This window comes from Pyrgilauda ruficollis, unplaced genomic scaffold (assembly GCF_017590135.1).
Source record: "Pyrgilauda ruficollis isolate IOZ18807 unplaced genomic scaffold, ASM1759013v1 scaffold29, whole genome shotgun sequence".
In the NCBI taxonomy this organism is placed as follows: domain Eukaryota; kingdom Metazoa; phylum Chordata; class Aves; order Passeriformes; family Passeridae; genus Pyrgilauda; species Pyrgilauda ruficollis.
This window is the reverse complement of record NW_024524266.1, coordinates 10,291,560-10,311,840: the sequence shown is the minus strand read 5'-3', so window position 1 is coordinate 10,311,840 and position 20,281 is coordinate 10,291,560. Positions and strand designations below refer to the sequence as shown.

At 41.4% G+C, this 20,281-nt stretch overlaps 2 protein-coding genes across 4 annotated transcripts in view; one reads left to right on the top strand and one right to left on the bottom strand.

Moving 5' to 3' along the window:
- Nucleotides 1–7,363, top strand: part of MAP3K15 (mitogen-activated protein kinase kinase kinase 15) — an 81,555-nt gene extending 74,192 nt beyond the window's left edge. For both annotated transcript variants that reach the window (XM_041472476.1, XM_041472475.1), the window contains 9 exons: nt 141–318; nt 1,010–1,184; nt 2,887–3,072; nt 3,505–3,610; nt 4,774–4,984; nt 5,832–5,944; nt 6,109–6,206; nt 6,309–6,385; nt 6,876–7,363. In XM_041472476.1, coding sequence (XP_041328410.1) covers nt 141–318; nt 1,010–1,184; nt 2,887–3,072; nt 3,505–3,610; nt 4,774–4,984; nt 5,832–5,944; nt 6,109–6,206; nt 6,309–6,385; nt 6,876–6,990 — 1,259 coding nt within the window. In that variant the 3' untranslated portion in view covers nt 6,991–7,363. The remainder of the gene's footprint in view (nt 1–140; nt 319–1,009; nt 1,185–2,886; nt 3,073–3,504; nt 3,611–4,773; nt 4,985–5,831; nt 5,945–6,108; nt 6,207–6,308; nt 6,386–6,875) is intronic.
- A 131-nt stretch (nt 7,364–7,494) lies between these two features.
- Nucleotides 7,495–19,957, bottom strand: PDHA1 (pyruvate dehydrogenase E1 subunit alpha 1). Of its 2 annotated transcripts, XM_041472477.1 has the most exons (12): nt 19,775–19,957; nt 18,520–18,534; nt 17,038–17,106; nt 15,522–15,695; nt 14,668–14,794; nt 12,256–12,347; nt 11,793–11,885; nt 10,431–10,586; nt 10,173–10,244; nt 9,470–9,537; nt 8,523–8,631; nt 7,495–7,942 (listed from the first exon to the last, which is right to left on the bottom strand). In XM_041472477.1, exons 1-12 carry the CDS (start codon nt 19,838–19,840, stop codon nt 7,778–7,780), a joined length of 1,206 nt encoding a protein of 401 aa, XP_041328411.1. In that variant the 5' UTR covers nt 19,841–19,957; the 3' UTR covers nt 7,495–7,777. The 2 variants fall into 2 exon arrangements, with proteins under 2 accessions (XP_041328411.1, XP_041328413.1); XM_041472479.1 differs by lacking the exon at nt 18,520–18,534 and having other exon boundaries at nt 19,775–19,956.
- Nucleotides 19,958–20,281: the final 324 nt, after the last annotated feature.

The window sequence follows — 20,281 nt, the reverse complement described above, 5'->3', positions numbered from 1 at the left end:
TTTTTATCAACAAGGTTACTTCTCCCTCAGCCCTTTTGCAAAATGAGGTCTTGCTATCAGTGAAGATGATCACAGCTGTTTAAAGCACATTGCCCTTTTCGGCCTGGTTCTGTCACACATTTTACCTTGTCTGATCCTAGATTATACTCGGAACACATCCCTGCCACTGCCAGTCCATGGGGAACAGGCTGGCAGTAGCAGCAGTGAGCATGGCTCTGTTTCACCAGACTCTGATGTACAGCATGATGTGTTTTTCGAAAGGCCAAAGAGATCCATTTCAGAGATTCAGACAAAACATCCCATTTCTCATTTACTAAGGTAAAATGTTTGCTTCTCGCTTGACACCCTTGAAGGATTCTGTGGATTTAATTCACATTTTATTTTATCTGAGGGCAGTTTTTTCACATAGTGGTTAGGTAAGCACATGTGTTAATCAGTAACATTGCATATTGTTGCATTGTAAGTTGCACAGACAGATTACCAGTTAATGTAAACATTGTCTATATTTAATAATGAGCAGTCATTCCTCTCCTTTAAGGTTTCCATGTGCTTTTGCACTTTTCTTCCTCCAGTGAGTAAATGTCAGTGGTCTTATTGATTGAGTGGATATGGATTTAGGAGTTAAGTGAGGATTTGACCCTTCCATGTACTCATGGCAAAATGGGAAGCAGAAATACAGTTCTGCTTCTCCCAAAGTACAAAGCAATACTTTCAGTTCAGTATGTTACAGTGTGGGTCCAGAAAAAAATGAGTAGTTTCAGCTTTCCTCCCCAAAGCTGACGTTAATGCCAGCATCTTAGCAGGGGAAAATCAGCCATGTGGGTTTTGAGTCAGCAGAGGATCTGAGCCATCTTCCATCTCAAAAATAGCATTTACCAGTCAGATCAATCTGCTGCTGTAGTTTGAGCGGAGTTTTTAAGCCCAGAAGTGTCCTTGCTCCCTTCTGGCAGTCCTGGTGCCTTGCTAATGCTGAGGTCTCTCTTGTGCCTGTGCTGGGTGGCTGCCACAGCGTCCCTGATGAGGGCTCTGCCTCGGAGGACAGGAGCGCCTCGCCGTCCGTGGAGGATAAGGATTCCGGGCTGTTCTTGCTGCGCAAGGACAGCGAACGCCGAGCAATCCTCTATAAAATCCTTAAGGAGGAACAGGATAAAGTTGCTTCCAATTTGCAGGAGTGTATTGCACAGGTAATTTCACTTCAGCTCACCTTTTCCTGTGTCAAAGGGCAAATAATCAGCCAAGTAATACTATTCTCTTTCTGAAGATGAGTGAGTGAAGGTGTTTGGATTGTTCCTTCTTACTGTCTTTAATCTCTGAGACCCGTAACTGTGTGAGCTGTTTGCTGTTGTGTGAATGGGTAGCAAACACCACCTCTTGGCTGCTAATGGGCTCTTGGTTTTATATGAGAGAGGGGTTTGGGCATTTGATGTGGGGTTGTGGAGGGCTGAGGTTGGTGGGTTAGATGGTTTTGGTGTTGTCTTTTCTTTTGGCTTTTAAGGACATGGAGCTAAAACACCACATAGTAATAGGTATATTCTGCTTTAAAGGTAGAGACCTGATTAAGAAAACATTTGATAACTAGGTGCCAAGATCACAGTACATGAATCTTAAGAAAACGAAGGTATATTTTCTGAAGAGCGGAAGGTTGAGTGGGAAGGTTTAGTTACTGTGGAGAGGAGCAAGAAAAAATTACAGAATGGTTAATGCACAGCCAAACATTGCCACATACATGTAACAGCCTTTTCTTCTTAATGCCTGCTTCTGGTGAGCCTCTCTCTGGTGAATCTGGCTTTTGCTCATACCCTTGTCAATGATTTTTGAGCAATCTCCAGCACACTTGTTTGTGGCACTCTCCCATCATTTATTCTTACCAAAGCTATGTTTTTTCACCTGGACTGCACTCCCGTAAAGGGGAGTGTGCTGACTCTTGGTGTGGTGTCCCCAGCCAGCTGTTGACATTTGTGGCTCGGCTGTCAAGCCCTGCTGCTCCGTGGTCAGCTCTGCACAGCCCAGGGTTTGCTGCTCCCTGTGCTCCCTCCCGCAGCAAACTGCACCACAGGGGCTCCTGTAGGGCTCTGCAGACCACAAAGTCAGGCTGGGCAAGCAACTGGGATACATTTCTGCTCTGAGCTTAAACTGCAAAACAGCTGATAGCCTTACAAGCAGTTAAAATGCAGAGTCAGAAATAAGCAGGACTCCCAGCATTTTCCACAATTAAGGATTACTTAGTAGCAGCAAGTCCTGTTCAGTTTCCAGCTGTTTTGTAGCACCGCTGTAATAATCTCTTTTCCATAATTTATGTAATAGTTCCTTTACCTTTTAATTGCAGAGGTTGTTCTTACAGACATTTGGATGGCTTTAACTGTGGGGGCTATGGACTGAAAATCATAAAATAAACACTGGTGAATCACTGTGTCATTTTAGACCTTTTTTTGACTTGGGATAAATGCATGTATAAACATGCTTTTTTTCCTAAGGAAATAAAATGTCTGCATGATTAGATAGAAGTCCATATTCAGCTTATTGAAAGGAGAGTATCTAAAAAAATGTGGTCTCTTAGTGACTCACTTTGCTGTTTTTACGGAGGAGAGCTGCCCTCTGCAGTACATTGTGGGAATGCATAGATATAATTTGGAACCTCTTCCCTTTGTGACAGCCACAGTAGCAGTAGATTTACAGGGGATTTTTGAAAACAGAAATTACTTTTATTTTTTTTTAAGAAAACATAAAATCTAGAGACTTTGCAGAAACAAAAAGTTCTGTGATTCTGTTCATCAATGTGAAATATACATAAGCAAAGCTATGTAACCCTAAGAATATTAATGCTGCTAAATAGATGTTTAATGACTCTGGGTTTCATTTGATATACATTCATTTTCTTTTCTCCAGAGCTCTGAAAAACTGCAGCTTTCAGTGGACCACATCAAGCAGATTATTGGGATTTTAAGGGACTTCATACACTCTCCTGAGCAGAGAGTGATGGCTTCTACAATATCCAAGTTGAAAATGGATTTGGACTTTGACAGCACTTCCATCAATCAGATTCATCTGGTGCTGTTTGGATTCCAGGATGCGGTGAGTTCCTTTCCTGGTGTAGGGGCAGAGGAATTTTTTGAGTGGCAGAGGAATTCTTTGAAGCATCACAGAATGGTTTAGGTTGGATGAGACCTTAAAGATCATGTATTTCCAACCCCCCTTCCATGGGTAGAGGCACCTTCCACTACATCGGGTTGCTCCTGGACAAAGCTCATGCCAGGGTTTGCAGCTTCCCCACCGTTCCTCACTCCTCTCCCTCTTTGTACTGTAGAAGAATTTGAATGTCACAGTCTGGTTTGAAATGGTTTGAAAGCTGTAGCCTAAAACTGTCAAATCTGTTGTTTAGTCTCTGAAAGGTGGGAGATTTTTAGTGCTGCATGCAGTTTTTACCTTATAAAGCTTATTATGACTATTGGAAAATAAGATTCTCTTTCCTAAGGTGTGAACAAATGTTTGCTGCTACTTTTACAGGTGAACAAAGTGTTAAGAAATCACTTAATAAGACCCCACTGGATGTTTGCAATGGATAACATCATCCGCCGTGCAGTCCAAGCAGCAGTCACTATTCTTATTCCAGGTAAATCAAAGCTGCTGAAAATAATCCTTTTTTTTTAAAAAAAAAAGTGTTCTGCATATCAAAGAGCTGTAGCAAATGGAACAGTTCAGATGTTTACTCTTTCAGCATGCCATTAACTGCACCCCATGTGCCACTCATCAAAAGACATGGGGTCAGAGTGTTGCAGAGAAAGAAGTGTTGAGCTGAAGGATTAATGCTGTACTTGCAGTACAAAAGCACATAATGGGGAGATAGCCAGTGGTTCTGCACCTCCAGTGTGGTCCAAACATGACAAAAAAAGGCAAATTAAATTCAGTCCAAGCTGGAGATTTTCTTGTAAGAAAGAAAATTATTCTGTACATGTTAATGACATCCAGGGTAGTTAACACTGCAGGTCTGGTTATGTGTTCTGAAAAATTATTAATGAGCTATGGAGCAGATGAGTAGAAGGGAGTGCATCAAAATGAGGAAGAGGATGATTCTGGCCCATAGATGGACAATAGTGAAAACCACCAGGAAGATAAATGTCTAAGTACTGTCTAGGAATGAGTTAAGTTGGAAATATTTAAGTAGTTTTGTAACTGTTTAAAATGCTGAGCACCCCTTTCAGTATAGGAATGTTCTGGGAGACTTAGTAACAGTGAGCCCTTTCAGTACAAAGTTGCCATGGCTTTTAAAGCCAAATTGGCCACATTTTTTAGGACTTTGTACAAGAAAAATCTCAGTTGTTCTTTGGTAATAAGGGTGGCCACCTGCAGCAAGTTCTGAGAAGTGGGGCTAGAAATTCTCCCCGGAGGAGAGGAGTGCTTTGTATACTCTTTGGCCCAGGGCATTAGGGAAAAACACTAATTTTTTTTTTCTCTTATTATTTAGGAAAAATTCAAGCTTTCAGGAGTTTCTCCTTAACATATTTTATTGACTGTCTTATTCCTCATCTCATGATACTTGTTCCCACTAGAACTATGACCTACAGCTCTACCTATGAGGGTGCATTGCTCATTCTAGAACCAATGCCAGAGAACCTGTGCTCCAGCTCACACAAGGTTTCACTACCCCCCTGCTCAGTGTTGCAATAAAGCACATTATGCAGTCTCCCCCACCACAGTAGTGAAGAACAAACTGCACAACCTCTGAAGAGAGAATTACCAAAAGAATCTTGTTCTTCCCCTCATTCCTTTTACCAGAGCTTCACACTCACTTTGAGCCAGCATCAGAAACTGAAGGTGGGGACAAGGACGCTGATGAAGTGGAGGAGAGTTTCCAGCCCTCTGAACAAAATGGGGCTGAGGATGCTGCCATCACATCGGGGGTCAGCAGCCTCAGTTCTGTGGTGTCACACAAGGCTCAGCAGCAGCTCACCCAGGAGCTGGGCAGACTTAAACATGACACCTTAAGGTAAATCTGCTGTAAAAACTCTGCTTGTATGTTCAGGCAATCTTTGAAAAGCCTCAGACCATGCTTTCTACACTGATGGGTACATACTTACCCATAGTACTGCTCACCTATTGCCTTGCAATAAAGCCTTCCAGGAACACGAGTGGATTTGGAATACACTGGCAGTACAATATGGCAACTGAAAATCATTCAGTGCAGCTTTTGTTTCTGTGTAATTATTCTATTAATTGTGGAATGTCACATTGGATTTCTACAGGGAAGTAATTAGGTTTCTGTAACTGTGCCAGTTTCCTTCCTACTCCTTGGATGCCCCCTGACTCAGTGTCAGTGCCTCAAAGCTGTTCCTGCAAGGAAAGGCCACAGCAGCTCTCTCCTGTCTCATGGGACACGCTGGCCACTAATTAGCACCAGCAGAGCTCAGTAGAGCCCTGCCCTGGTTGTCATGGGTTACATGTGTAGGGTGCTGCCAGCTGTTAACAGCTGAGCTTCCCATTCTTCTTTATGCATGTGATGTAAATCTGTGATCAGAAAGTCCCTGGTAACACATCAGTGTTACATTGCTCAGTAGTAAATTACAGTATAAAGGCAGCACCTCTGCCCAGGAAGGCTGCAAAACAGTAGGAACAGAATTTATGAGCTATTTACTAAACTCTGCAGGTGAAAGCCTTCAAGTGGCACCCCTGAGTCTCAGACAACCAAAATGAAATCTCTAAACCATTAGAGATGTTACTTATGACAGTACCCCTCACAAATGCCTCTGTCCTGCGGTACTCATTAAAAATGATATTTCTTTCAGTTAGATTTATACTCAGTGTGGTTGTGTTTGATCTTTCTTATATGCTACAAGGCTTTTGGAAAATCTCGTTCAGAAGGAGAAAGAGTATCAGACCCTCTTACGACAATCTTTGGAGCAGAAGACTCAGGAATTACAATTGCTTCAATTAAAACTCAAACCCAAAGGTATGAGGAGATACTGCAGAATTAAGATACTGCAGTTACACAAAAGCATGAGATCATGTGCTTGTTGAAAGGATGCAGAACCATACAGCTTAAGCTTCAGTTACCTGAAAACAATAACTTTTGCCCTAGTTTTGAGGTGTATTAACCTTTGTTTTCTGTTAAAGATTCCCAGCGATCTGCAACAACTTTTAGAGAGAATGCAGACCCTGAGCTCATGAACTGGCTGAAACAGCAAGGAGCAGACTTGGATACCATTAAGAGGGTAAAAATAAAATCACATTAAAAAACCCCCATAATTTTAGTCGTAATTAGCAGTTTGGTTTCAAAGAAGGAATATTTACTTATAAATAAATTTGCCTTTTAGTTTGCTGAAGAAGATTACACACTAAGTGCTGTCCTTAATGATATCACCAAAGAAGACTTGTGGTATCTTCAGCTGCGGTAAGAAAATACTTTTTAGTTTATTGTTAAGAGCTTAATTAACATATTTTGTTAAAAAGCTTTAAAGTTTGGTTATTCAAATAGGTCAGTGACAGTTCAGGGGCAACTGCCATCAGTTTCCTCTCAGATTTTCTGATAAAAGTTTTCACATCTTAACTGACACAACTACACCGAGGATGCTTCAAGCCATATGCTTTGGCATTTATCAAGGTTGGGACCTTTTTTTGCACCCTTCACGATGATGTAATCATATGAGAAACAGGAATAAAGAATTTATTTTTCCTACCCCTTGGTTCAGGTCCTTTTCTCATCATTCTGTTAACCCCTGCCTGACCTGGAAGTTTTAGCTATAGCCATAAAACAGCGTTGTTTGCTATGTGCTGTCACGACTGGTCTGTCCTTGGGATTTCTCAGTTTTACTTCTTGCTCAGTTTAAGGCAATGGAGATGAGGGAGCTCTCCCTAAGTGTTCTCCATTTCCCTTCCTGCAGGGGTGGTCTTCGCTGCAGAATCTGGAATGCAATCCTAAACCACCGACAAACATCCGGCAAGACCTCAGTGCAGGTCAATGCTTTGCAAGAACACCAAATGGGAATAAGCAAATGAAATACATTCCCAGCACTTAAACTGTTAGATGTATATATTTATATGTACAGTGGCCTTGCAGGTTTTGCACAGTTATGTAGCTTGTTTGACCATCAGTGTAATACACAGTGAATAGTAACAGCTTTTAAGTCAGTGTCAATGCATGTAAGTTATTTATGACAAGACTACAGCATACGATGCCTGTCGATGTAATACAAAACATTAGCAGAGAAAAAACCCACCTGAATTGGCTTCAGCACTGTGAAAACTGTGAACTTAAAATGTGTTACTTCTGCTGGCTGATGGTTTGAGCAGGGAGGGGATATGCTAGAGCATGTCAGCTCGTTGTAGATGGATTTATACAGCTTTTTGTATTAAAGCTACACTCACTGAACTGCTGAGGAAAGCCTGGTGTGATGTTTTCAATTCGTGACTTTTCTGCAGCAAAACCAGAGCACGTAAATTATATTTTTGGTGGGGTTTCTGGGAAAGAGTTCACGAAACAAAATATTAGATAAAGGTTGGTAAAGTTTAATTTTTATTTTTCTTTTTACACTGTACGTAACACATACAGCGACCCAAAGAAAGTCAGTAAAGCAAATATATAGCACTTTAAATAAACCACTCTCTCTCGACTTAGCTTCCTCTGAAACATTCAGCATGTTTAAGAAATTCCATACCCAGATGGATTTCCTTACACATTTCCTCTTTTGAAAGAGCTCTTAAATAAGCTTAAGAGTTGTTTATTATAGTTCCTGTAAATGCATTCACTTATTCATAAGAATAAGTTACACCAATAAAAAGGCCTTTAGCTGACAGACTTGTACTTTATCCACTGGTTTGGGCCACGCACTTCAAAGGGTGGCTCATTGAAGTAGATGTGGTGACCCAGTTCTTCCAGGGGAGGCTCTGGGTCAGTGGTAGCAAACTGAGCAGCTTCCTCGATCTCCTTCCTTACTGCCACATCAATTTCCTAAACCAGAAACGCATGCTTATTAGAAGACAGCACAGAAAAAGCATCATGATTTTGAATGTAAATTGTATGATAAAGAATCAGTCAGAATTAGTTAACAATGACTAGAAATACAAAATATAAAATGTTTTAAAACTCCTTCCCTACTAAACTGCATCATTTTGGGTAGTACTGGTACCTTACTGACCAAGGAACATGACCCCACTGTGCCTAGAGGGCTCCTCAGGGCTAGAGAGTTCCTCACTCCTTCACTAGGATTCTTCACATTTGGTCATTTCCCTTTCCAAGGCTCACCCCCTTCCTGGGGAGTCAAGAAAGGCCAGGTAGTTTTGATTTCTATCTATTAGCAAATTATACCTGCCAGCCTTACTTAGCACACAAAAGCAAAAGGCCTTTCCACAAAACACAACTTCAGGAGCTGGTCTGCAACAAAACTGCACCTTCACCTATAAAAGTGATGTTAAAGCAAACCTTAAAGAACTTTAAAGAAAGCATTGCATGCTGCCCAGTGATGTGCTTTCTGGAGATCATCAATGTGTGACTCCTCAAGAGCTTCCTTACACAGCAACTAAAACCATACCTTTAGTTCTTCAACACTAGCAAGGTTGTTGTTGACCATTCTGTCCTTCAGCAAAGTAATGGGATCACTTTTGCTTCTCACTTCTTGAATTTCTTCTCTAGTACGATAGCTAAGAACAAGACAGGCAAAGACATGAACCCTGGAGCACAATGGGGTTCTGGATACCGCTCACTTCTAGAAATAGAGTCCAAAGAGTTTTCAGGGATGCAGTGACTACACAGAACATTCCTCACCCAAAGGATGGCACAGCAAGACCCAGAAGCCTCCAGAGAGAGATCTGTAAATACCGACTGAGCAGAAGTAGCTCCAGACTCAAGGGAAAGGGGAGCAAACCCAGCCTGAGACAGTTATCCTGGAGGGCCTTATTTCCTCCTAACCCTTCCCCTCTGCAGGATGTGCACGTGCTTCCAAGTCACTGCAAGTTTCCAGTGAAGAGCTGGGATACACCTCTACTTCATGCAGACATATTCAGCTTGATCAGTTGGAGCAATGCCCAAATCTCAATAGACCTGGATGTTTGTACATCTAGGATGTGTTCTACATGTCTGGGCAGTCTAAACTGTTCCTGTAATTTTACCTTACAGGATTTAAATCCTTTTGAAACCCTAGAAAAGCATGATGCTACCCAGCCAAACCTTCATTAGGACACACCGTAAGGCCACACTGAAAGCAGAATTCATTAATAGAGAGCACAGGAGTTTAACTGACTTTATGCTTGTTCTAGACCCACATCTTTTAATTCTGCATTAAACCAAGTGTGTTACATGGCTACAGATTATCAGCTGAGCAATGAGATGAGTGAGCAGGCTGCTCATAGCAATTTCATCATAACCTTTAAATGCATCTGACATCTGATTTAAACACTGAATTTCACAGTTTAATCTCTTAGAATTTGACCATCAGTACTTTTTTTCAGTGAAAATAAAGAAAAAAGAATGTGACAGTACCTTATTCCAGGGTCACTCATACTGTGACCATGGTAACGATATGTCTGTAACTCCATCACAAGAGGACCCTTAAAATGAATAGAAATACTGAGTGTTGCCACCATGAGTGACCAACTTGTTACAGCAGCAACTATTTGCTTGAGCTGAATTGCACCAGTGATCAATTATTTTTATTCAATAGGTTTTTCTAAGTTTAATTTACATAATATTAGCACGTATAGTTTCAAACAGTAAAATGAAACCTAATTCTTTTCAAATGAAAGCAGGTGCTGATATTGTAAGCATTTTCATGTTCTCATTGAGCAGCTTTACAATTTCCTTCCTTCCACCATTACTCAGAATATTTCAAATTACCTCACAGAACCTTCATTATTTCAAATACTGAAAATCTTCAAAACCAGTGTTACTGTACTTGGGTGACAGACACTAATATTGACTCACAAAACCTTTATTTCACTTTCCATTTCTTGTAAATCTAGAATGATTACTACCTTCTTTGATGCTTCCCCTAACTGAACACAAAGATCACAACTGCCTGACAGTCATAACACCTTTCACAACAGAATCTAACTGTGGTAGAAATGGGAAAAAAATGGCAGTATAAATAATAAGTGTTTGGTTAATACAAATTGAGGAACTACTCATGCAGCAATAGCTTGCAAGAATTCCACCCATGGAGAAGGAATGCCAATTACAGACTTACTTTTCCAGATCTACAGTACTCAGCTGCAAACTTTACTGCTTCTCGGACACAGAGAACATCCATGCCATCCACCTGGTAATGAGGAAAGACATGTTAAGGCAAAAAAATCCCAGCCTCCAAACTTCAAATCTCAGTATTTCCACAAGTGGAACAGAATTCAGCTTCAAGTAAATATATGTAGAAATAAAAGAAATACCTATGTACTCGTTGTGTAGGTATGTGCACACACATTCCCCCTCAAAAAAAAGCTGTACTCACTCTGAGACCTGGAATGAAGTATCCTCTTTTGTAGTAGTCAGTGCTGGCTGCAGCTCTTTCAACTGATGTTCCCATTCCATACCGATTGTTCTCACAGACAAAAATACAAGGCAACTTCCATAAGGCAGCCATGTTGTATGTTTCAAATATCTGGCCCTGGAAGAAAATTAAGTTATATCTCATCAGGGAGCTCAGCCTTCAAGCATCAGGCTCTACTGAAAATCCTTCAGCTGCAGATGTCTAGAAATTTTAATACAAAAAGTGATAAGAAATCAGCCATTTGCTACAGCTCAAAAGGAATAAAAGAGAAGCTACACTATATAAGGTAACTTTTTTCTCAACCAGTAGTTAATTTTTAAGCCTGAATCAGTATCTGTGTTAGGGTACCACAAAACCTTCTACTTTAATTCAGGCAACAGTCATAAAACAGCAACAGTCAGTCATAAAAAAAAACTTGACAAATGAACTTGGCAGGATGCTGCTACAGCAAAGTTTGACTGCAGTCAGCCTTGATTGCTTTGAGTCAAATTCAGGGAAAACCATGAACTGAGATCTCCACCTGTGCTTTGAAAGTGTGAAACTGTCAGTGGTACACTCTAAATCACCAAATGCTTATCTGGCTTATTATCTCAGCTGATAACACGAAAAGGCTGGCTGGAATATCCTAGCTGGAATATCAATAGGAACTGGCTCTGCCAGAATGCTCTGTCCTCTTCTCAGTCTTCAGATTTACACATCTCTCCCTATCCAGCAGCACTGTCATCTTCACTACCATCCTTCAGAGCTCTCCTTACAGCACAGACAGTTCAGGGTGTCACACTTAGGTGAGCTGTGCACAGCTGGAAAGAACGTAAAGAATAACTGGAAACCCCTCCTCCCAAGACTTGTGTACCATTCACATAATTAACCATTAGCCTCATTCACTCCCTGTGTTCCAGAACAGAAGGAGCCAAAAAGCTTTCCCTCCACTACAGCTACAAGGGCCAAGCTCAAACAGGGGTGAGGAAGGACACATGTTTACACAGGTCCAAAATACGATAAAACACTGCAGGCACATGGTACATTCCTGATATATAAAGAGCACCTAGCAATTAACTTTTTAACTGTTCACCTGAATCACCCCTCTGAGGACTACACAGTTGTTGGAACACATCCCTGCTCAAACACCTAAGACAACTCAAATAAGAGGTGGCCATGCCCAAAATCTGCAACATGCCTGGCCACCTCCATGGAGTTCATCAACACTTCCTGGGTTGCAGGTACACAGGGAGGGCAAAATGTGCTCTTCCACCCCTTGGAGTAAAGGCAGAGCTCACAGAGCACAGAAGGAAAATTGATGCCCCCCCAGCCACGCTGCTTTACCTGATTGGCTGCACCATCCCCATACAAGGCCACGCAGATTTCATTTTTAGCAAAGTATTTACAGGCCAGAGCAATCCCAGCTCCAAGAGGAACCTGCCACAGAGTACAGGACAAAACATTTTAGAACAACATTTAAAGGAGTTGAAGATAGGCAGCCTGAGAACTTTAAGGAGACATTTAGGCTGTTAGAGACCTGCTCAACAAACAAGCTGTTACCCACCCGCTTCCCTTTGTTACAAATGTTACTGCAGCCAAAATACAAACATGAACAGTATTCTCACCCTGAATTATTTTTGCTACAGTTTACAAAATGGTGAGAACACCAGAGTGAGACATACCAGCCACAGAGCAATGGTATCTGCATACAAGCTCACGCACCACAAAAACTGAGAGGAAACACTGAGAGGCAACAGGACACGAGCTAAATTCAGCTTGTGCTTTAAAACAGAAGTAATGTATATACCTGAGCACCAACGATACCATTGCCACCATAAAAGTTTTTGGTATACATATGCATTGAACCTCCTTTTCCCTTTGCACATCCTCCTTTTCGACCTGAAACATGAAAAACAAGCAATTTCTTTTTTTGGAGGAAAAATGCTATACAAATGGAAACATCTAATTCAGTTCCTAAAAGGTAATAATACTAAGACCATGATCTGTGTGGAGTGAGGACATGATGGCCTCTCTCATACAAATTTACAATTAAACATCTCAGAAAACAAGTAAGGGGGGAAAAGAGAGAACAATAATGAAAGCATAATTCTGGAAATGAGATTAAGAAATTTCAAAATCAACCGAAGTTTCAGTGTCCTACTATACAAAAGCACTTTCAGATAAATATGAAGGTTTTTTTTATAGACAACAAGGTCCCATTAGTAATCTGCAAGAAGTATATTGTTACTTTTGGCTTATGCAAGGAAAGTAAGAATAATGTTCCAAATTAGTTGCAATAATTTAGACTTGTCTTCCCTTTGACAATAACCACATGTAAAAACCACCAACAGGACACTAAAAAAATCCAACAACTACCAGCTCCCCATTCCACCCCAATATAAACATTAGTCACCCAGCCCAGCTCTATTTAAGGTGTAGTTTGAAGATAACCAGTGATCCATGAAGCATCACAACAAACCCCATTTAAATGAGCCCATATAAGAGCACAGAATTTCTCATCAGCCCATTCCATCTCCTATTCTTATCTGTCTTGTTACTATTTATAGAAGATTGTATTTTATTTCTAATAAGCACAGTTTGCCTGGTTGGTTTTTTTACATTTAAATTTTACATTTTTACATTTTTTACATTTACATTAGCCTTGGTGTTTATTTTAGAAGTAAGTCTCTGAAATTTGTACTTCTCTTTCTTACTTTATAGTGGATCATTTTTATTATTGATATTTCTCACACCTTTTCTATGTTTATGTATTGGTTAACTGGTTTTGTGGGAGCTATTACAGATTTTTCTAGCTAGGACCAAAGAAAAAAAAAAGTCTAATTTTAAGAAAAATACTTTTATGAATAAGTGCAATTTACCTTTAGTAAGCTCCCTTCACTTTTTGTACACTCTTCTTGTATTTTGGAATGTATTTAAGAATTCTGGATTAACCAGTGTTACTTTTTGCTATATTTTCTACTTTTCTTAGAACACAAACTCATTTCTCATGTAATTTGTCAATTCTCCTGAAAAGTCCTTTTCTATACTTGTTTCCTATAGGATCTTATCTACTGGTTTTATTTTGGGTGACTCCGCTTCCTTCTCCTTCAAAATTTTTTTTAAAATTCTGTCATTGTAACTCATGCTGTCTTTCAGTTTGGCATTTGTAGTCAAGATCTTTCTTTGCAAGAATGGGCTTTAGCAGCAGTTCTAAGAACTTTCCCCAAGTGTCATTTTCTGGAATAGCAGTCTCTTTACCACAGCCACTCCTTCCCAACTGAAAGAGCCCCAGTAAAGTCAAGTATAATGTTAAAGAAAATTGTGTGTCATTAAATGTAAAAAATCCCACTACATTATGACTAATATTTGTAATTTCAGGGCCCATAGTTGGCTTCAGTCATGACAATCTTCCCATTTACTTTCTGACTTACCAGTATCCAGTGACACTTGGCAAATCAGTCACCACTGGATTGTGGGCTTTTGTGCACATTACACATACGCATTCTTAGCATACACAATTCTTAGTTTACAAAATCACACCACCTGTCTAACCCCCAAACAGGCTTTCCTATATTAACATTTCAAGCATGAAGATTCTTAGATCAAGTCTTTATTATACCAGTGATGCATGAAAGCCTTCAAGCTCCTTGCATCTGTTCACAGATCTCATAAGAGTTAATCAGGCTGCTCCTCTCTTCCCTATTCTGTCCTCAAACCCTACTGTGGACAGCCATCTCTCCTGTCTGCAAAATCTTTGTCTTGATTATCATTTAATATTCTTGTTGCAATCAAATTTTCCCAAATCATTCAGTTTATCATTACAGGCAAAGTTTACCAGTCTTCCTAAGACTTCATGAGCATAGTTCTGAAAATCCAGGTCTGTCTCCTAGGGAGGATAATGCCCTGTCCCACTGAGAGCAGATGCCTACTATCAGCAAGTTCAAAGCTGCTGCAGCACAATCAATACAGCACATGGTATCCAGAAAAATCTTATGCATTTGTGCTTTAGAAGTACTAGCACTTAAATATTCCTTATTTGTTAATTTTCACAGTAAAAATCACTGATTCATAAAACTTAAACAACTGATCCATTCTGCTGTGTCACGAAACTGCTTCTGAAGTCCCAGTATACTTTGTGCATCAACATCACTTTGAATTTGAGACAAGAATTCTGACACAAGCACAGCAGCAAGTGATCCTCACTCCGCTGAGCACAAACCTGTAAGCTCTGCGAGAATCTCCCGGACTGGCACTCCTCGGGTGTAGGTGAAGCCGTGGGCTCTGTACGCTGTTATCACATGGTCTGTGGGCTTTATGGCAGCCTCAATCCCCACACAGCAAGCCTCCTGGTACACAGGACAAGGAAGTTCAGCAATGAAGAAAAACACACAGCTCCCACAGACAGCACTGTGGTACACTGCTGATCCCACACACATCAAATACTGGCAGGTCACAGGAAGAGCACAGATACAGGAGACTGACTTAAATACCAAGGGTTGGTAACAGGCCTGGAGCTTCAACAGCCTTGGGCTCTAAATTCCGACCTGACTGACTAGGAAAGGCACATGGGAGAGGAAACAGAATCTGCAAATATCTGAAGAATTCCCCCCAGCTATGAAGCATCTCAACAATCACAATTCCACATGGGAGAGGAACCAGAATCTGCAAATATCTGAAGAATTCCTCCCCCCCTATGAAGCATCTCAACAATCACAGTTCAAAAACATCAGGGCATAATGGACAGACAGCAAAATTTCACTAAGTTCATGAAGTTTCTTCTCCTGGCTGTTGCTTTTTAGTGGGCACATGATCCATGAGGTACAGAAACAAAAGCCATAAATGGAACTTGAGGGGGAAAATGCAGGCCTTCAAATGTGCTCATTCCTCACATTCAGCTGATCTTTAGCTGCACTGTGCCCTTCCCTGTCTTTGTGTCTCCTCCCTCCTTCTCCATCTCTCACAAGGTACATAGACACTCAGTTCTACATTCTCCTGAATGCAGAACTCTATTAAAATCCCTACAACATTAAATAAGGTAAGACAATATAAAACCTCCTGGTCAAAAGTTCTTACTTGACCATCATATAAGTGGCAGAAGCCACGAATGATCTTCTGCTTGTAGAGCTGGTCAGACTTGAGCTCCATGCGCCGGATGGTCTGCATGGTCTTGTAGTACTGGAGCCCCTCCTCTCGAGTCATCACTGCCGTGGTGCCCGGCCCTTCCTCCAGCCGATGGAGGTCACATTGCTGCACGGGTAAACAAGTCATTATTTCCTGAAAATCATTCCTCCTATTTACAAGTATTACTTAATTTTTTAATATCTGCCATTTTCAAATTGAGAGTGTAATCCCTTCTAAAAAAGAAAGCCAGCAAAATCTGAACTCATAGGTCAGGACAACTGTGCATTGTTTCAAAATTCAAGGAAATAAACCCCTTTTAATAAAGACAGATTTCTACTCAGAAAATAAAGCCTCATTATTCCTACAAGCAGAAGATGAACTGAAGTCCTCCGGAAATATGGCAAGAAGTGCACTTCCATTGCTGTTGCACACCAAATATTGGTAAGAGCTACAGAGGCTTAGTGAAGAGATAAGAAAGATCAAGGGTTTGCCCTGTTTGTAAGATCTGGCTCTAAGACTGGCCCTCACCTCTGCTACCTCTGTATAAACAAACAGTAAGTTCAGCGGAAGAGACTAAACAGATTACTCTGTCAGTGCAGATTAAATGGCCAAAATACTTCTATATAGGTTAACAACAGTTATATCAAAGCGAAAGTCACTCCAGAGCAAATCCACTGACACCCAGATGAATTGGATATAACACCTGGGCACACTGCTCAAGACAACTCTGCTTCAAAGTTCACAGAACAGAAACTCTGGAGTCTTGTTATCAACACAGGATCAAACATTAAACTTTGTATCTACTCAAAAAAGACTTTTCATATAAACAAATATTCCTTCCCTTCCACCTGAAACAATTTTCATACTTCACAGGCACAGCCAAACAGGGAGAGGGTAGAAAACAACCCAAATTATTTCTTTCAGATTTTCTTTCATCAATTCCTGAATGACACACCAGCACAAAACCTACTGCCAATAGAAACACCACTTTTTCCTAAGACCGAGCCAGAGTGGAAAACTGACAGAATATAACACACATTTTCTGAGCAGCACCAAGGCAAACACTGAAAGGATGCCATATTTTTTCCTCAAAAATCCACACAAGACTTCAACCAGCTTCATCTTTGGGATAGACTACAAACACCTAATTGTTTGAAAAGCATTAAGGAAACAACAGAACAGAACAGAAAAGTTTCTTCAGCTCTTTTCTGACTCTGTTCTCACAGCTGCATTGTAATATAACAGCTGCAAAACATCACAACTTCACATTCTTAAGAAACAAGTAACGTCACCACCCACTGCAAACACAGTATTTCCAGCTGCACTTAGTAATCAGGTCAGATAGTGAGGGGTTTGGTTCTGGAAATGCAAACCGTATTTTCTAACTGAGAGATGGGGACCAGTCCATCAGGTTAAGATCTCTAAGCAATGCTTACAAAGAATGCCAGTATTAAGTGTTCTTCTTCACCTTAATCTCAAACGTAGCTTCACTTGCGAAGTCTCCATAATTACGTGATGCTACCACCACTCGAGAGGCCTTAAAAAAAAAGACAAAACCAAAGCATGAGCAATGTTTAAATGCAATTATCAAGTAAAAGTATGTGACTTTTCAAGTAATTTCTAAGAGTACTCCCAAACTGAAATAACTTATAAATTAGACTCAGTGGTGGCATATCCCATAAGACTAGGGAACTTTTATTTTGTATGCCAAAGTCCTTTAAAACCCATTATTTAAAATTAAGATTAGAAAAAAAGAATTTAAACTGGTAATACCCTTGATTATCTAAAATAAACGCAATAAGTTTCAAAACTTGTGACAATGAAGAGCATCAAAACCACAAAAATTATTGTTCATCCCTTCACATGCCAGGCTGACAATATAAGGAGAGACAGCCAGTGCAGACTCTGACTGCTGACTCTCTGTGCTAACTGGAATTTTGACTTGATAAAACAAAAAAACCCCAAAACCAACCAAACAAAAGGAATCCAGCAGATATCTGAAATATAAACGATTCTCGCTTTTTATTTTCAATAGGAAGATAAATTGGGGGAAGTCAAAGCCATAGCAATGGAGAGAGAGAGCATCATTTCAGTAACAGCATGGCCACTACTATGGCTACTCTAAAAATGTGGAAACACAGAAGGTTCCTGAGGATACAAGAAACACAGAACAACAGAAAGGGTGGCATGGTAGGGGAGAGATAGGAATGATGTTTAAAAATATATTACTGGTCCCTCTTAAAGAAGGAATGCAGGGTATTGACTAATGAATGGTGTGATTTTAGATGACTTTAGCAAGTTTCACTGCAGCGTCAGACAGGATGGGCCCGTGTCCATGTAAGCACTGTGGCCACAGTGTAAAAGAACACTACATCTTTAGTGGCAAGACTGTGCTGCTAATTAAGTTACACAAAAACTTCAGCAGCTCCTTCAGCCAGGGGATCCACATACATTTAGCTGAAGGTAGATTCCACCAAAATTTTGAAAATGTTCAGGTCACCATCTCCAAAAAAGGTCTGACTGATATGTGTGAAGCCTGGGAGAAAATTCTCAATCCATCCTGGTTACCTGCTCTGTTGCATATCGATCAGATTTACCAGTAACACTGCCCCCATTCACCCTGCCCTGTTATCAGGTTATATATTTAGAAGTTTTAATTTAAACCTAGTTTCTACACTATTTACCACAATGCATCAGTATTATCGGTGAAGAAAAGTTATTTTACTTCTACTTCAACTATTTTACTTCTAGAGCTGGAAGTAAATCCACAGTTTGGATTCACAGTATCACAGAATGGCCAGGGTTGGGAAGAATCACTTTAGGCCACCTGGTTAAACTCCCTGCCCTGAACAGGACATAAAAGCACACTGAGGAGTCTGAACAAAAGCCCTGAAATGTGGGCAGTACACCTATCAAAAGTAAGCCCTGACAAGATTGACTGAGGCCTTACCTCGCTAACAGCTCCCTAGGTTTGCAGCATTTGGAAGGAAAAAAAAAAAAAGGAAGACAAGTAAGTAGCTGTATCAAATAATGAGGGGAGAAGTCAGCAAATTATTATCCAACTAGAACACAACACTGCAAGTGGTAGTTTCTTTACATGGAAATCCATCTGTACACTCTAGAAAATGCTCAAAGCATATACAAGATACTGCTTTATGGATTAATTCTACCTCTGTCTATTTGGTAATTTATGCCTTCACTACAGAGGCATAGAAACAATTCAAGACAAATATTTACATATTTGGTAAGCAGTAGGATCCAAAAATCTTTATTGAAATATCTGAACCAAATTTACTCTGGCATTCCAGAAGAACACAGTTATCTCCAGAGCAGGCCAAGCACTCATAGTAAGGGACAAATTTTAGGCACCCATATTTGCAAAATTTAATCTAGAGATTCTCTTTTTGAAGTAGGAAATACTCCTAGATATGCAGCCCAAAGACAGATAGCGAGAGCTTCCAGTAAATTTTCGGCCCTGTGTTCTTCTGATGGATCCAGCCATCCACAAGCAGTGAATGCCTGGGTGAGAGAGCTGCCTCAGAACGGGGCTGCAGCAACACATCTGCTCTCCATGGCAAAAAAGGCACCTGATTTCCAGTTACCTAAAAGTACCTATTAACTCGGGTCTTGCCAACGAGTCTTTTTCAGCACGGTTAATTTTTCCTCATGGCCACAGTCATTACAGTGGAATAAGCAGCATGAAGTGGTAGAAGCACGATTTTTCACACAACAAAGACAAAATACAACAAATGACTCACACTAATAACAACAAAATAACAAACTCTGAAACAAAATTCACGCAGAAGTCGAAAGCGGCTGTTGGCTGAGCAAAGGGAGGTCAAGCAGTCCAGTCAGACGCTGAACTCCACTCGGGCCGAGCAGATCCCGCAGAGGGACCTGACCTGTGCAGTCCAAGCGTGCCTGAACAACATCGGTCACAGCCCTGCGCCATTATGGGCTTAAAAAGCGACCATTTTACTGTCACTTGGGATCGTCACGCAGAGCGGGGGAAAGAAAAAACAAGGTGTTTTTTTTTTTTTTCTTTAATTGTTCATCAGTTTTTCTCCTCTGCCGCCGGCCCACGTTCCCGGGAAGCTCCCGCCGTCTCTCCCGAGCTATTCCCGGAGCTGCGCCCCGCGCGCCCCTCCTACACCGCACCGCTCCCGGCGGGGCCGGCACCGGCCGCGCTCAGCGGCCGCACTCACCGTCCTGCCGGCGGCCGCCGGGCCCTGCAGCAATCGGGAGAGCGCGGCCAGCAGCATCTTGCGCATGGAGCGGGAAGGCTGAGCAGCGCTGCCGCGGGGCCCCGTCCGCGGCTCTCCTTCAGCCGCCGCCGCCTCGGCCGCGACCGCCGCCTGTCCTGCGTCCCCGCGCCCTGCGCATGCGCGGGCCTGCGCTGCGGCGGCGGCCCGGGCAACGCCCCCTGCTGGGCGCCAGAGCCAAAATGTCACTAAAGGTCATTAAAGGTCATTAAATGTGGGAAAGGTCGGATCCCCTCACACTGCCGCGCGCGCGCTCCTGCGCGCCTTGTGCCGCTAGACGCCAGGAAGAATTTTGGATCTTCGGAGGAATTTATTCTCAGAAGAGGCGTGTTTCTGCTCAGAATTCTGAGAAGAATTTCTGCTCAGGAAGCGCGATTAGGCTCTGAAATGGGCTGCCCAGGGGGCTGCTGGGATCACCGTCCCTGCAGGTGTTTAAGGAAAGAGTGGACA